This window comes from Puma concolor, chromosome A1 (assembly GCF_028749965.1).
Source record: "Puma concolor isolate L17-30 chromosome A1, mPumCon1.1.hap2, whole genome shotgun sequence".
Lineage (NCBI taxonomy): Eukaryota > Metazoa > Chordata > Mammalia > Carnivora > Felidae > Puma > Puma concolor.
Genome location: NC_141667.1, coordinates 104,616,897 through 104,634,995, shown reverse-complemented (window position 1 = coordinate 104,634,995; position 18,099 = coordinate 104,616,897). Strand labels below are relative to the sequence as shown.

Genomic DNA, 18,099 nt, shown 5'->3' with positions numbered 1-18,099 from the left:
TGTGGGCAAGCTAAAATTATTTTTTCTTAAATTTATTGTAAGTACTTCAAATATGTGCTGAATTTAATTTTTCAGGGCAGCATCTTTCCTTCAAAATATGGTAAAACTATTACAATGTGATGAAAATGTATATAGGGGATATAGTCAATAATTAATAACTTTGTATGGTGAAATGATAAGTAGACTTCTAGTCATTTTATAGTGTATAAAAATATCAAATCATTATGTGTACACTTGAAACTAATAGATTATGTCATTTATACTTCAATAAAATAAGAAAAAGCTCTATTTTAGGCGATGGGAACATTAACACACAAGTCTTTATGCTTTAGTGTTCTACCTACCTCCCACTTCTCTTACTGGAAGCAAAGCTTTTGCTATGTGGCTGTGCTCACTGTGTCAAAAAACAAGACACTTAACTTTATTACATAAGAAAAATACATGGGTGCCCATGTTGATCTTCCTCTTCTTTTTTTAAAAGTAATCTGCTTGGGGCGCCTGGGTGGTGCAGTCGGTTGAGCGTCCGACTTCAGCCAGGTCACGATCTCGCGGTCCGTGAGTTCGAGCCCCGCGTTAGGCTCTGGGCTGATGGCTCAGAACCTGGAGCCTGTTTCCGATTCTGTGTCTCCCTTTCTCTCTGCCCCTCCCCCGTTCATGCTCTGTCTCTCTGTCCCAAAAATAAATAAACGTTGAAAAAAAAAAAGTAATCTGCTTGATGGTAGTCAGTTCTCATTACTTACATTAGGCATGTCCTGTAAAGTTACTAGAAACAGTTAGCAAATACTGAACCATAGTTCCTGAGAGAAATAAGTAGTTAGGTTCCTGCAGAATCTTCCTCTGGCCATATTTACATCAAGTCATCAATATATAACCTTGTTTTGTATTTGTTTTGGTTTAAAGACACCATATTTAACATATATATATATATATATATATATATTTACATTTTTTTTTTTTTAATGCTTATTCATTATTGAGAGACAGAGAAAGATAGAGCTCCAGCACGGGAGGGGCAGAGAGAGGGGAAGACAAAGAATCCAAAGCAGACTCCAGGCTCTGAGCTGTCAGCACAGAGCCTGACGCAGGGCTTGAACTCAAAAACCACGAGATCATGACCTGAGCTGAAGTCAGATGCTTAACCGACTGAGCCACCTAGGTGCCCCATATTTTTCAATCATTAAAATCATGGCCAATAGATAGCACTATAATTAATGCACTTATTTGTTTTAAAAAATGGGACTGGGGGCGCCTGGGTGGCTCAGTCGGTTAAGCGTCTGACTTCAGCTCAGGTCATGATCTCACGGTCCGTGAGTTCGAGCCCCACGTCGGGCTCTGTGCTGATGGCTCAGAGCCTGGAGCCTGCTTCCGATTCTGTGTCTCCCCCTCTCTCTGCCCCTCCCCCGTTCATGCTCTGTCTCTCTCTGTCTCAAAAATAAATAAATGTTAAAAAAAATTAAAAAATTAAAAAATAAAATAAAAAATGGGACTGGTTCTCTTCTGGGGCCAAGTACAAGAGCCCTTTTTATACTAGTTAGTAAAGGTAAACAGTTGAGTAAGGATTACAGTCCACCAGGGGATTAGGAAATCTTCCCCTGATATTTTTTTAGATTTAACTTTTTTATCAGATTGATAATATGAGGAGATATTACTGTGACCTACAACCTCTAGTCTGTCTTTAGAGTTCTAATTCTGGAAAAGATGTTTCTCAATACACATTTCTTAAAAAATTTGATATCCAAACGAAGATCTTCCCATAAGAATATTATACTTATTTAATACTAAAGTGTATAATTGAAAGAGAGGTTTGTATTAAGATTGGGTTTTTGAATTCAGGTAACCTCTAAAAATATTTGTTTCAGCCATTACATGCTCCATCTAATTGACATTTAGTTGTTTTAATTTAGCTGCTAAGTAGACCTTAGTAGGGACATAATGCAAGAATGGAAGAATTATCAGAAGCTATACTTAAATTTTAGGAAAAAGACTATCTTATTTTATAGTCATAAAATACTTATGATTTATTTTATACAGTTGGTATAATCCAGATAGCATCATTGTAAAATTTAGTCACTTTATACCAGGAATTTAGTAAATATTTATAGAAGTAATTAATATTTAGAAAGAAAATACAAACAAAATAACTCTAGCATTCCAGGTGATTTTGATTTTTTATTAATGTTTGTATTTGGTTTTAGGGTGGATCTGTTTTATTAATAACAGGTCCTCCTGGATGTGGGAAAACAACAACTCTAAAAATACTATCAAAGGAGCATGGTATTCAAGTACAAGAGTGGATCAATCCAATTTTACCAGACTTCCAAAAAGATGATTTCAAGGAGATCTTTAATTCTGGTAAGATTTGCTGTGAAGGTAGTGGAAATAGTGGGAAAAGTCTATGTTTAAAGGAGGTTTGAAACTCCCCATCTGGGGTGCCTGGGTGGCTCAGTCGGTTAAGTGTCCGACTTCGGCACAGGTCATGATCTGACAGTTTGTAAGTTCGAGCCCCACGTCGGGCTCTGTGCTGACAGCTCAGAGCCTGGAGCCTGTTTCGGATTCTGTGTCTCTCTCTCTGCTTCTCCCCTGCTCATGCTCTGTCTCTTTCTCTCAAAATAAATAAATAAACATTAAAAAAAATTTAAAAAAAAAAAAAGAAAGAAACTCCCCATCTATATTCTTGAGATTCCCAAGATTTTTGGGTATATGTTTTTAGAAGAAATTATGTGTTGTCACTCGTATGCTAGATTGACATGTGACCACTATTAATAACTTCATAAAATAAGAATAGCAATCAAATGAAACCATATGAGAGCATTTTCTTTGATACTTCCCAGTTTTAGAGAGTAGTAATTTCAAGAGAAGAGGGGAAAGTTGCCTCCAGTAGAGGAGAATGGGATTGTTTGAGGATTAAGTCTGATCAGTTGATTCATAGCACACTCATTTGGAGTGTCTTCATTTTACAGCAAAGACATAAATGTTTTTACCAGTTGGGTGACTATTATACTGACAGCTGTATTCTGAAGTTATTTAATTCCATATTACATTCATTGGTATAGAAAATTCACTGTGGTCCATGATGAGTCTTGTCTTTTGAAATGTATATCTTATTTTGAATTTGAACAGTTTTGCCTAATTAGAAAAAAATCTACAATTTTGTGAGCTCCTTCAGGTATATGTGAATGTATTCAGTAACATATATATGTATATTAAGTACATACGTGTGATGCTGATGTGTGCATAATTTGTTGAGAGTAAAAATGTTGAATGTGTTTTCTTTCAGAATCAAGCTTCCAAGCATTTCCCTATCAATCTCAGATAACAGTTTTTAAAGAGTTTCTGCTAAGAGCAACAAAATATAACAAACTACAGATGCTTGGAGATGATCTGAGAACTGATAAGAGGATAATTCTGGTTGAAGTACGGACAAATTTTGAGATCCTACTAACTATTGAGTAAATAATTACAAGATATATCTTACTGATAGTGGCGTTAACTCTCTGCATAGTATTAATCGTGGTAAAATATAATGTAAAGGCTCTGTGATAGCAGAAACCTCAGGTCTTTTCCAGTAAACTTGAATAGAGTAGCTATCAGTTGATGAACTTTAGAATTTTAATGATGTAAGTGTGGAAAAAGCAAAAGAAATAATTTGAAGGGTGCCTGGGTGGCTCAGTCATTTGAGCATCTGACTCTTTGATTTCGGCTCAGGTCATGATCTAGCAGTTCGTAAGTTCGAGCTCGGTATCCGGTCTGCGCCGACAGTGAAAAGCCTGCTTGGGATTCATTCTCTCTCTCTCTCTCTCTCTCTCTCTCTCTCTCTCTCTCTCTCCCTCTCTCTCCCTCTCCCTCTCTCCCTCTCCCTCTCCCTCTCCCTCTCCCTCCCTCTCCCTCCCTCCCTCTCCCTCCCTCTCCTTCCCTCTCCCTCCCTCTCTTCCCCTCCCTCCCTCCCTCTCCCTACCCCTCCCATTCTCACTTTCTTTCTTGCAAAATAAATAAACTTAAAAAAAAAGGAAGGATTTTAGAAAGTGGTGTCTTAGTGAAAATACTGTAACTAGTAGTGACCTTAAGGAATTTGAACTGAAACTCGGGTTTCCCATTGATGCATTTTACTGGATAGGACATCAGGTTTTTCATGTTTTCCTTAATTTCTATAAAAGTTCTAGTTACAGTACGTTGAATAGGTGACATTTTTTCCTAATTTGGTAAATATAAATCTGAAAATTAATTTACACAAGAATAAAACTAAACTGGTATTTATCATTTTTCAATAGGATTTACCTAACCAGTTTTATCGAGATTCTCATACTTTACATGAAATTCTCAGGTGAGTTTCAGTGAAGTTTTCTCAAACTTTGAATTAAATGGAAATAGCTTAAATTTCAACATTGCTATACTTTCTTTTAGGAAATATGTGCATACTGGTCGGTGTCCTCTAATATTTATAATCTCTGACAGTCTCGGTGGAGATAATAATCAAAGGTTACTGTTTCCCAAAGAAATTCAGGAAGAGTGTGCTATATCAAACATTAGGTAAGAATGAAATTCTTGTTATGCTCACATTCACAAGTTATATTTTTAGGTAATCATCTAACCCTTATCTTTCTTTATAAAACTTTTGACAGTTTTAACCCTGTGGCACCAACAATTATGATGAAATTTCTTAATCGAATAGTGACCATGGAAGCTAATAAGGTAAATCTCTTTAAGAACTGATTAATCTGAATCTTACATTTTATTTATAGAAAGTGAAACTTGCAGAGTTAGAGACACATATTATTTCAGTTTTTAGAATTAAAATATTTTATTACATTTGTAAGGCCTGTCATTTTAGGAAAGGCAGGAAATAGTTTTAGAAATCCGGGGGTGCCTGGGTGGTTCATTCAGTTAAGCGTTTGACTCTTGATGTTGGCTCTGGTCTTGGTCTCAAGGTCATGAGTTCAAGCCCTTTGTTGGGCTCCACAGTGGGCGTGGAGCCTATGGAGCCTACTTAAAAAAAAGAATCTTTAACCTTTTTCTACTATTAAACCTCACTTTCTCTTTCATATTGAAGTAAATAGTTCTTTCCTTAGCTTAGAATTCTAAATTGTGTCGATTATCAAGAGACTGTTTCCTGGCATTTAGATACTTAGTCATCAACAGTCCAACTCTACATTTGTCCTGTTGTCGGTTTTTTTTTTTAATCTAACATTTTTATTGTGGTAAGAACATAAAATTTACCATCTTAACCGTTTATTTTCTGATATTATGGAATATACTTGACATATAACATTCATAAGTTTAAGGTATACAACACACTGATTTGATACACTTAACATATTGCAAAATGCTTACCACTGTGGCATTACACAATACCACCAAGTCGTGTCATTACCACTTCTTTTTTGTGGTGAGAACATTTCAGATCTACTCTCTTAATACCTTTAAAATATTTAATACGGTGTTATTAACTATACCGTCTTAACCATTTTTAAGTGTACAGTTCAGTAGTATTAGATATATTAACGCTGTGGTGAAATGGCTGTTGTCATTTTTTTTTTTAAATTACAATTCTGTTTTTATTTGTGGAGTCACAGTTACATTTTTTTTTTTTTAATTTTTTTTTTCAACGTTTATTTATTTATTTGGGACAGAGAGAGACAGAGCATGAACGGGGGAGGGGCAGAGAGAGAGGGAGACACAGAATCGGAAACAGGCTCCAGGCTCCGAGCCATCAGCCCAGAGCCCGACGCGGGGCTCGAACAACATTTTTTTTATTGTGTATACAATTGCAATGTTAACTTGAATTATTCAATTCGTTAAAAGTGAGAGTTTCAGAACCAAGGAATTTCTGTGATTTAATGTTTTTCAATGACACATAATGATGTTTTAACTGTAATTATAGTTTTATATTATTTGTATACCTTATCAAATAAAAACAGATGGGGTTTCATAGGAGCCAGTACCATGGTAGTTATTATTTAAATGGTAAATTGTTTTTTCCTTTTTAAAAAAAAAATTTTTTTTTAACGTTTATTTATTTTTGAGACAGAGAGAGACAGAGCATGAATGGGGGAGGGTCAGAGAGAGAGGGTGACACAGAATCTGAAACAGGCTCCAGGCTCTGAGTTGTCAGCACCGAGCCCGACGCGGGGCTTGAACTCACGGACTGCAAGATCATGACCTGAGCCGAAGTCGGACACTTAACCGACTGAGCCACCCAGGCACCCCTGTTTTTTCCTTTAAGGTACCGAATCAGTCAAATTAGTTTCATCAGCCAAACAATTGGTCTAGTGTGTAAAACTAAAGTTCAAATTTGTCCTTTGACCTTATTGATGAATTAATCATCAGTTGATGTTTTGACCTTTGAAGTTGACATTTGTAGTTCTGTGTGGTCTTAAAATCTCTATTTCTGGCACAATCCAGTGATTAAAATATTATGAAATCCTTGGGTACAGAACATTCAGCTCTTTTGAGCTATTATATTAAGAAGAAAATGTAAAATGTTAATAATATAATACCTGTTAATTTAGTGGTATGATTAGTAGACTTTAAGGTATTATTTAATGTTAACATTACTATCACTGCCATTATAAAAATAGTATGTATTAACTATTCCCAAACTTTATTACCATGCTTGTATCTATACAAACTATTTTAAACAGATTTATATTTCTTCCCTGTGGTTTTTATGGCTTTTAAACCAAAACCAGTGTTATTGACCAAAAGGACAATCTAAAATATTTGAAACTGTTGATTTGGCAGAATGAGCTTTGTTGGTGTGCAAATAAATATAAATGGAAAAAGAAAAACCTCCAGAAAAAAATTGGTGTAGACTTTTTTTTCTGTAAAATAAACTAACTTTCTGATGAGTTTGGGAACAAAAAATCAAATAAATCATTGGTTCCATATAAGAAAAGCTTCTTAAACTGGTTTGTACATCTGTAAGGCAAGAGGAATTCACCTTTGCTTAGCCCCTGATCTGTGACATAAATTACTCTGAGTTATTTGTCTATGGAATTTTTCTTTTCTTTCTTTTTTTGGTCAAGGAAGTGATGTTTATTTTTTTAATTTATTATTTTGTTTTAAATTTACATCCAAAGTAGTTAGCATATAGTGCCACAATGATTTCAGGAGTAGATTCCTTAATGCCCCTTACCCATTTAGCCCATCCCCCCTCCCACAACCCCTCCAGTAACCCTCAGTTTGTTCTCCATATTTATGAGTCTCTTCAGTTTTGTCCCCCTCCCTGTTTTTATATTATTTTTGTTTCCCTTCCCTTATGTTCATCTGTTTTGTCTCTAAAAGTCCTCATATGAGTGAAGTCATATGATATTTGTCTTTCTCTGACTAATTTCGCTTAGCATAATACCCTAAGTTCCATCCACATAGTTGCAAATGGCAAGATTTCATTCTTTTTGATTGCCAAGTAATACTCCATTGTGTATATATTTCACATCTTCTTTATCCATTTATCCGTCGATGGACATTTGGGCTCTTTCCATACTTTGGCTATTGTGGATAGTGCTGCTACAAACATGGGGGTGCATGTGTCCCTTCGAAACAGTACACCTGTATCTCTTGGATAAATGCCTACTAGTGCAATTGCTGGGTCTTAGGGTAGTTCTATTTTTAGTTTTTTGAGAAACCTCCATGCTGTTTTCCAGAGTGGCTGCACCAGCTTGCATTCCCATGTTGTCATTTTTAATGCATCATTTTTTTCTATCTTTGACATCAACATTATGTTAAAATAAATTGATGGAACTTCTCCCAGCAGCATGGTTCTAGGGAGCCTACTACTACAAATCAATTAGATCTTAAATGAAACATAATAAATTCTTTTGCACCACTTGGATCATAGAAACTGAGGGAAATCTTCAAGAGAGAGGTTGCTATGAGGAACAAACAAAAAAATGTATGTATGAAAAGCACTTAACTGAATAAGTAAAAACTATTAATAGTGAAAAATTATAGGCAGACTCCAATAATAGAGGGAGCAGTTATTATGATGAGGTGTCATGTCATTAATTAGTGTTTTGAGAATATTTAGTGATATGGGAAAATACAAATTAATGCATTTTAACTTAATGTCAAGTTAAAAATAATAAGGTGCAGGGGGCACCTGGGTGGCTCAGTCAGTTAAGTGTCTGACTTTGGCTCAGGTCATGATCTTACGGTTCATGGATTCGAGCCCCACATCAGGGTTTGTGCTGACAGCTCACAGCCTGTAGCCTCTTTTGGATTCTGTGTGTGTCTCTCTCTCTCTGCCCCTCCCCTGCTCATACTCTGTTTCTCTCAAAAGTAAACATTAAAATAATAATAACAGTAATAAGGTACAAAGTTATAATGCTAACAATAGAAATTATATATTTAGGGGCACCTGGGTGGCTCAGTTGGTTAAGCGTCCAACTTTGGCTCAGGTCATGATCTCACACTCCATGAGTTCGAGCCCCACATCGGGCTCTGTGCTGACAGCTCAGAGCCTGGAGCCTGCTTCAGATTCTGTGTCTCCCTCTCTTTCTGCCCCTAACCACTCATGCGCTGTCTCTCTGTCTTAAAAATAAAATAAAACATCTTAAAAAAATGAAAAAAAAAATTACATCTTCAGCTCTTAATATGCATCAGGCACTAAGCAAAGTATTGTTATATACTTGATCTTATTAAACCTCATCACAACTGTACAAAATTGGTACATAATCCCCATTTTATGGATGAAGAGACAGTTTTTGGGGGGAAATGACTTGCATAATATCTCACAACTATTAAGTATCAGATAGGTTTGAAGTTTTGTTCTCACTCCAGTTCACTGTGCTAAAACAAAATAATTTTCAATAACAGCAGAATGCATGTTATGCTTACACCCATACATACTAGAAAAAATGACATAAAAATGCTGAGTGTGGTTAGTTCTGGATGGTAGGATTACTTGTGGTTTTTTTATGTCTTTTTGAAAATAAATCTACATTCTCTACTAGGAGCATAACTACAAATTATTATTTTTAAATACTTTAGTTACTAAACATCAAGAACTAATAAAAATAGTCAACATATAGCACCTTACCGCATTAACTCAAAAAATTTTTTAAGACTAAATCATCAGGGGTACGTAGGTAGTTCAGTTGGTTAAGCATCCTACTTTGGCTCAGATCATGATCTCACGGTTTGTGAGTTCGAGCCCCGCATCGGGCTCTGTGCTGACACCTCAGAGCCTGGAGCCTGCTTTTGGATTCTGTCTCTCCCTCTCTCTCTCTTTCTCTCTCTCTCCCCCTCCCCTGCTTGCACTCTGACTTTCTCTCTCTCAAAAATAAACATTAAAAAAAAAAAAAAAAAGACCAAATCATTAAATTGCAAATGGCATTCACTTTAATAAGTTGTGTTGGAATAGTAAAAAATATACCATGGGGGTGCCTAGGTGGCTCAGTTGGTTAAGCGTCCAGCTCTTGGTTTGGGCTCAGGTCGTGATCTCACAGTTTGTGAATTTGGCCCTCGCATGGAGCTCTGTGCTGACAGTGTGGAGCCTGCTTGGGATCGTGTCTCTCCTTCTGTCTCCACTCCTCCCCCGTTTACTCATTCTCTCTCTCAAAAATAAATAAACTTTTTAAAAAAGAGAGAGATGGGGCGCCTGGGTGGCTCAGTCGGTTAGTGTCTGACTTTGACTCAGGTCAGGATCTTGCAGTTTGTGAGTTCGAGCCCCATGTCAGGCTCTGTGCTGACAGCTCAGAGCCTGGAGCCCGTTTCAGATTCTGTGTCTCCCTCTCTCTGCCCCTTCCCCGCTCATGCTCTGTCTGTCAAAAATGAAGAAACGTTAAAAAATTTAAAAAAAAAGATAACATGACTTTTTTGTTGTGTAGTTAACATGTTGTACTTTAAATAGTTGACCTGCAAGAATGTTAGAACTAGTATACTTGGGGCACCTGGGTGGCTCAGTTGGTTAAGTGTCTGACTTTGGCTCATGTCATGATCTCATAGCTCATGAATTTGAGCCCCACATCAGGTTCTGTGCTAACAGCTCAGAGCCTGGAGCCTTATTCAGATTCTGTGTTTCCTTCTCTCTCTGCCCTTCTCCCACTCGTGTTCTGTCTCTACCTCTTAAATATAAATAAAATTTTTTTTAAAAATTTAATTGTATTTAAGATTTTTTAATTCAGTTTTTATTTTTTTAAGTTTACTCATTTATTTTTGAGACAGTGAGTGAGCACAAGTGAGTGGGGGAGAGGCAGAGAGGAAGAGAGATACTCCCAAGCAGGCTCCCTGCTCAGGGTACAATCTCACAAATCTGTGACATTATGACCTGAGACAAAGTCAAGAGTTGGACGCTTGACCGACTGAGCCACCTAGGTGCCTCAAGATTTTTTAAGTTGTCTCTACACCCATTGTGGGGCTCGAACTTACAAGCCCGAGATCAAGAGTCTCATGCTCTACTGACTGAGTCAACCAGGTGCACCTAAAACTAGTATACATTGAGTTTATTGTTGATACGTTACATCACAGGAGCAATAACCAGCACACTTCAAATCCTTCAAACTTTTATAAAATCAATTGTTAGGATGCTGTCTGGGGTCTCCAAAGATGATAATGATGTTATAGGAAGATTAAGAGTTTAATCTCTGGAATTCTGCACCTCAGTTAATTAAATTAAGAAAGAGTGTTGACATCTTTTTTATTAAATAATGTTTTATTTTTATTTTAGAGAGCTCGAGCAGGGGAGAGACCCAGAGGGAAAGAAAGAAAGAATCCCAAATCCCAAGCAGGTTCCATGACCAGTGCCGAGCCTGACGCAGGGCTTGATCCCAGAACTCTGGGATCATGACCTGAGCTGAAATCAAGAGTCAGATGCTCAACCGACTGAGCCACCCAGGTGCCCCTAGTTATAAGAAAGAATGTTGAATATCTTAGGTTTTTTGTTTGGTTTTTTTTGAGTTTAAATACATGTTTCTCTGTTTTTATAAGAAAAAGGGTCTTTAGTCTTTTCTGTATTATTAAGTATGTAAATTGTGATCACACATTTCAACCACAGTTGTATATGCAGAGTAATTAACATCCATGGTATTTCCTTCAACTACCAAGGATCATGATTTTAAATTATATTTCCTTTTTGGCAACTAATCCATACTAGAATTTTTCAAAAAAATACTCTTAAAATAATTTTAAATAAAATAAACGTATTCACAATAAAAATGAAGTTAATCTGGAAGAGAAATTCACAGGCATGAGCAAGAAAATTTTATAAAGGAATAATGAAGAGAGACTTGGTCTGTAGGTATTGGAGCATAATATAAAATTATACGTATCACACCTGCATAATATTGGCACAGTAATAGACAAAAAAGAATAAAATGAGAAGAAACACAGAAATAGATCAGTATGTGTAAATGGCAATTTTCTGTATAAGAAAGTAGTATTTTACGTTACTGGAGAAAGAGGAGACTATTAAAATTAAGTAGTATTTGCACAATTGGATATCCATATAGAAAGACATAAGGTTGCATCTTTATACTATGCACAAAAATAATTTTTAGGTAGACTGAAGTTCTGGGGTGCCTGGGTGGCTCAGTTGGTTGAGTGCCTGACTCTTGATTTTGGCTCAGGTCATGATCCCAAAGTTGTGGGATGGAGCCCCCCACATGGGGCTCTGGATTGAGTGTGGAGCCTACTTCAGATTCTCCCTCCCCCTCCCTCTCCCTTCCTCTCTCCTCCTCTCCTCCTCTCCTCCTCTCCTCCTCTCTCTCCCTCTTTCCCTCTCTCCCTCTCTCTCTCTTCCTCTCTCCCTCTCTCCCTCTCTCTCTCCCTCTGTCCCTCCCTTGCATGTGCATGCCTCTCTCCCCTGCATCTCTCTCTCTAAAATAAAAGAAAAAGAAAAAATACTGACTTTGGTTTGGAGTAAAGTATTCCTAAGCAAGAAACAGAAGTCCTAAAAACACTGGATTTACTTCAAAAAGCTTAGGAGAGGGGCTCCAGAGTGGCTCAGTTGATTAAGCATCAGACTTCGGCTCAGGTCATGATCTCATGGTCCGTGAGTTCGAGCCCCGTGTCGGGCTCTGTTCTGACAGCTCAGAGCCTGGAGCCTGCTTCAGATTCTGTGTCTCCGTCTCTCTCTCTGTGCCTCCCCTGCTCATGCTCTGTCTCTCTCAAAAATAAACATTAAAAAAAAAAAAAAGCACTTAGGAGATGACAGAAGGCATGATAACCTAAGTTAAAATACAAGCCTGGGAATGGAAGAAAATATTTGCAATTTATGTAACAGATAAAGCATTAACACCTGAATATAGTATGTATTATATATGTAACATATATACATGTAATACAACATATATTGTATGAATATATAAAATTATATATATATATATATATTTATATATATATATAAATGCCTCCAAAAAAAGGTTAAGAACAGAGGCCAATACTCAAGAGTACTACAAATAGCTAATAAACATGAGAGGTGTTTAGCCCTACTAGTAATCAAAGAAATTAATATTTAAATATATTTTTTAATGTTTATTAATTTGTTTCGAGAGAGAAAGCATGAGTGTGGGAGGAGCAGAGAGAGAGAGGAAGAGAGACAATCCCAAGCAGACCCCACACTCTGCGCAGAGCCTGACACAGGATTTGATTCCACAGTTGTGAGATCATGACTTGAGCCAAAATCAAAATCAAGGAGCACCTAGGTGGCTCAGTCAGCTGAGTGTCTGACTTCAGGTCAGGTCATGACCTCATGGTTTGTGGGTTCGAGCCCCACGTTGGGCTCACTGCTGTTAGCCTATCAGTATAGAGCCCACTTTGGATCCTCTGTTCCCCTCTCTTTCTGACCCTCCCCCGCTTATGCTTTCTCTCAAAAAATAAAACATTTAAAAAATTTTAAAAATCAAAATCAAGAGTCGGATGCTTAACCGACCGAGCCACCCAGGTGCCCCAAAGAAATTCGTATTTAAACCAGATACCAGGGCGCCTGGGTGGCTCGGTCGGTTGAGCGTCCGACTTTGGCTCAGGTCATGATCTCGAGGTCTGTGAGTTCTAGCCCCGCGTCGGGCTCTGTGCTGACAGCTCAGAGCCTGGAGCCTGTTTCAGATTCTGTGTCTCCCTCTCTCTCTGCCCCCCCCCCCCCCCTTCATGCTCTGTCTCTCTCTGTCTCAAAAATAAATAAATGTTAAAAAAAAATTAAAAAAATAAAAATAAACCAGATACCATTTTTCATGTATCAGTTTGCAAAACATTTAAGAAATCAACAAAAAGGATTGCCAAAGAAGGAGAAAATAGGCATTCTCGTATACCATTGGTAGAAAAAATAAAATTGGTAATTGTTAGACTTTCGAAGGAAGGCACTGTCCTTTTTTTTTTTTTTTTTTTAACGTGTATTTATTTTTGAGACAGAGAAGACAGAGCATGAACGGGGGGAGGATCAGAGAGAGAGGGACTGACACAGAATCTGAAACAGGCTCTAGGCTCTGAGCTGTCAGCACAGAGCCTGACGCGGAGTGCAAGATCATGACCTAAGCTGAAGTCCGATGCTTAACCGACTGAGCCACCTAGGTGCCCCAAAGGCACTCTCCTTTTACAGAAATATTTGTGCTGCTGACAAAGATAAATTTGTGGTGAAAAATGGGAAACAATGTAATGTCCCTTCATTGGGGAAACTGGTAAATTATAATATACTCATAATGTTTTTTTAAAGTGAAATACAGTTAAAGGTGCTATTATAGATCGCAGAGAATGGTATTAAGTAAAAAGTCATGTTATAGAATAATACATGTAGGGGCACCTGGGTGATTCAGTCATTTCAGTATCTGACTCGTGATTTTGGCTCAGGTCATGATCACAGGGTTGTGGGATCGAGCCCTTTGTCAGGCGTGGAACCTGCTTAAGATTCTCACTCTCCTTCTGCCCCCCTCCTGCACTTGGGCACTCTCTCTCTCAAAGATAATGATAATAATAATAATAATAATAATACATGTAATATGACCCTACTTGTATTTAAAAGTTAACTATGTTGGGGTACCTGCGTGGCTCAGTCATACAAAGCGTACAACTTTTGATTTTGGCTCAGGTCATGATCTCATGGTTCATGGGATTGAGCCCCGCATTGGGTGCCATACTGCATGGAGCCTACTTGGGATTCTCCCTCTCCCTCTCTCTCATTGCCCCTCCCCTGCATGAGCTCGTTGCTCGCTCTCTGTCAAAAAAACAAAAACTTTAAAAAGTTAACTATGTCTATACATACTTTTAGGTTCTCTATGTACTTAGAGATATTTTTACACAGAAAGTAGTCTGGAAAAATACTCACTAGAATATTAACAATTGTGACAAAGTTTAGGATATGGGGAGACTAACCTAGAACAGTAAATTTTTCATAAAGACTTCTGAAACAGCTTTGATTAATAAAAATATATTCAAAGACAATAGGAAAGTACTATTTTTTGTGTTTTAATCAGTTTTTACAAAATCTGAAATGGGTGATATATGAGCTGTCACATGAATTCGACTTAAGTCTTGTTATCAGTAAACCATTAGGGTTTCTTAAGGTGAGAAGGAAAGAGAAATTTTTCTGGTCTTATACTTGGCCTGACAAGGGAGTGATATTTGTATATATGTATGTACATATAGTTGGGGAGAATCTCAAAATACAATCTAGCCCAAATAAACAAGTAAAATTATTTTATACTCTTGAAAATTTACCTTAATCTATGATAAGTCATTGACCTTCCTGAGCAGACTGGTGGTTAACAAGGAAGCTTTTTAGCCTCCAGCTTTGAAAGATTCTAATTTATTTTCATTTAGTTTAGAGAATGGGCGGCAGGGCAGGGGGGGGGGTTGTTTTAGAAAAGAGTTTTTTAAACTGTAATTTTTTCATTTTAGAATGGAAGAAATATTACTGTCCCTGACAAAACTTCCCTAGAGTTGCTCTGCCAAGGATGTTCTGGTGATATCAGAAGTGCAATAAACAGCCTCCAGTTTTCTTCTTCAAAAGGTAACTATGAAAGATAAATTCTTACAGTATTATATTAGGTGACTTACTCTCAATTGTTCATGAGATGAAATCAAACTAAATATATTTTAATAACTGATACATATCTATCTCCATCTATTTTTTTTGAGATTGTTTCATAAAATCATGTATGTACATGTGCATACAATAAACACACCCCTGTGAATATGTCATTGTATGTATCCATATACCTGAGACAAAACCTGATTTATTTATGTGGTTTACTACTTTACTTTTTAATTGTTTTTTTTGTTTTGCTTTAATTTTAATATTTATTTTTGAGAGTGAAAGACAGTGTGAGCCAGGGAGGGGCAGAGAGAGAGGGAGACATAGAATCCAAAGCAGGCTCTAGGCTCTGAGCTGTCAGCACAGAGCCCGACACAGGGCTTGAACTCACAAACTGCAAAATCATGACCTGAGCTGAAGTTGGACGCTCAACCGACTGAGCCACCCAGGCGCCCCTTTAAAGTTAATTTGGATGAGACTTCCTTGTTCTGCCATTTACCAGTGACTTAGTCTTGCAAATGACAATCATTTTGTGCTTGCATATTCTTACCTTTTATATGAGAACCTCTCTTACAGAGTTGTGTGAAGAATAAGTGAGGTCGCACTTGTGGAGTGTTTATTCCAGTGCTTGATACATATTAAGGGATCAATAAATGGTCATCTGTTAATGAATTTAATAATATTGTGCTGATCACAAAAGTAATTACTTTTGATTTTTAAATTACTTAAAACTTTTTTTTAATGTTTATTTTTAGGAGAGAAAGAGCGTGCGCATAAGCAGGAGAGGGCTGAGAGAGGGAGACACAGAATCTGGACTAGGCTTCAGGCTCTGAGCTGTCAGCACAGAGCCCTATGTGGGGCTCGAACCCACAAACCATGAAATCATGACCTGAGCCAAAGTTGGACGCCTAACTGACCAAGCCACCCAGACGCCCTTACTTTTGATTTTTAATTTATGTAAGATACATTTAATAAGTTGATTTACTTCATTTTAAAAAGGTTGCATAGTCATGCTACATTAAAAGAGATAGCACATGGGGCACCTGGTTGGCTCATTCAGTTCAGCATCTGACTCTTGAGTTTTGCTTAGGTCACGATCTCACGGTTTGGTTCGTGAGTTTGAGCCCTTTGTCAGGCTGTGCGGAGCCTGCTTTGGATTCTCTCTCCCTCTCTCTCTCTTTGCCCCTCCCCGGCTCAGTCTAAAGAAAAAAAAAGAGAGATAGTACATGATTTATTGTGCATGGTCTTTCATCAGAAGACATTTAATAAGTCACCACATTGAGGAATTGACCTTGAAAATTTAAAAGGCATCTTTGGAGCTCTCAATCCACCTGAAATCCTAGTATCTACCTACAAGTGTAGCCTGTTCATTAGTTTACATCTCAGTTTTTCTTTTCTTTTTAATTTCTTTTTTCAATGTTTTATTTATTTTTGAGAGTGTGAGCTGGAGCAAGGGAGGGACAGAGAGAGAGAGGAACAGAAGATCTGAAGCAGGCTCTTTGCTGACAGCGGCAAGCCTAATGCAGGGCTCGAACTCAGAAACTGAGATCATGACCTGAGCCAATGTCACTCAACCGACTCAAACAACTGAGCCACCCAGGCACCCCTACATCTTTGTTTTTCAAAATAACAATAGAGAAAAGTAAATAGGCAGCCTAATACAACTGAAAGTAGAATTCTGCTTATTCCTGTAGAAATGTAAATGGTGCTTAGGTTCACTTAGGTTCACTTAGGAATTACAGGTTGGGAAGGTTGAGGTAGGCCAGTTTGAGATCCTGACTACCATTTATACCATTATTATTCTGAGCTCAGAAATTTTAAAGGGAAGAAAATAATATTTTTTGAATGGGTCAGGAACTGTATGAGCAATCATATATTTTTACATTTAATTTTTGACCAGCCTAATGAGATAGACAATAATAAATCAATTCTAGATCCTATGTGTTTTCTGCTCTTCCAGGCTACTTTTTTCTTTTTTAAGTTTACTTATTTGTTTTGAGAGTGAGTGCACTGGTTGTGGGGTGCGGCAGAGAGAGAGGGAGAGAGGGAATCCAAGCAGGCTCTGTGCTGACAGGCTCTGAGCTGATGCAAGGCTCAATCTCACCACTGTGAAATCTTGACTTGAGCTGATATCAAGAGTTGGATGCTTAACTAACTGAGCCACCTACACACCCCTCAGGCTACGTTTCTTTCTTTCTTTTTTTTTTTTTTTAGTAGATTTTATTTTATTTTTTTAATATATGAAATTTATTGTCAAATTGGTTTCCATACAACACCCAGTGCTCATCCCAAAAGGTGCCCTCCTCAATACCCATCACCCACCCTCCCCTCCCTCCCACCCCCCATCAACCCTCAGTTTGTTCTCAGTTTTTAACAGTCTCTTATGCTTTGGCTATCTCCCCCTCTAACCTCTTTTTTTTTTTTTTTTTCCCTTCCCCTCCCCCATGGGTTTCTGTTAAGTTTCTCAGGATCCACATAAGAGTGAAACCATATGGTATCTGTCTTTCTCTGTATGGCTTATTTCACTTAGCATCACACTCTCCAGTTCCATCCACATTGCTACAAAAGGCCATATTTCATTTTTTCTCATTGCCACGTAGTATTCCATTGTGTATATAAACCACAATTTCTTTATCCATTCATCAGTTGATGGACATTTAGGCTCTTTCCATAATTTGGCTATTGTTGAGAGTGCTGCTATGAACATTGGGGTACAAGTGCCCCTCTGCATCAGCACTCCTGTATCCCTTGGGTAAATTCCTAGCAGTGCTACTGCTGGGTCATAGGGTAGGTCTATTTTTAATTTTCTGAGGAACCTCCACACTGCTTTCCAGAGCAGCTGCACCAATTTGCATTCCCACCAACAGTGCAAGAGGGTTCCCGTTTCTCCACATCCTCTCCAGCATCTATAGTCTCCTGATTTGTTCATTTTGGCCACTCTGACTGGCGTGAGGTGATATCTGAGTGTGGTTTTGATTTGTATTTCCCTGATGAGGAGCGACGCTGAACATCTTTTCATGTGCCTGTTGGCCATCCGGATGTCTTCTTTAGAGAAGTGTCTATCAGGCTACGTTTCTTAAGTGATGCATTCTGAGTTTTGAACAGATTTACCAATGAAATTTCAACACAGGCATATTCGT

At 37.7% G+C, this 18,099-nt stretch overlaps 1 protein-coding gene across 5 annotated transcripts in view; it reads left to right on the top strand.

Moving 5' to 3' along the window:
• RAD17 (RAD17 checkpoint clamp loader component) overlaps positions 1-18,099 on the top strand; it is a 40,059-nt gene that overhangs the window by 7,772 nt on the left and 14,188 nt on the right. For all 5 annotated transcript variants that reach the window (XM_086699492.1, XM_086699502.1, XM_086699510.1 and 2 more), the window contains 6 exons: positions 2,196-2,352; positions 3,278-3,414; positions 4,269-4,321; positions 4,402-4,527; positions 4,620-4,689; positions 14,824-14,935. In XM_086699492.1, the coding sequence (XP_086555618.1) occupies positions 2,196-2,352; positions 3,278-3,414; positions 4,269-4,321; positions 4,402-4,527; positions 4,620-4,689; positions 14,824-14,935 (655 nt within the window). The remainder of the gene's footprint in view (positions 1-2,195; positions 2,353-3,277; positions 3,415-4,268; positions 4,322-4,401; positions 4,528-4,619; positions 4,690-14,823; positions 14,936-18,099) is intronic.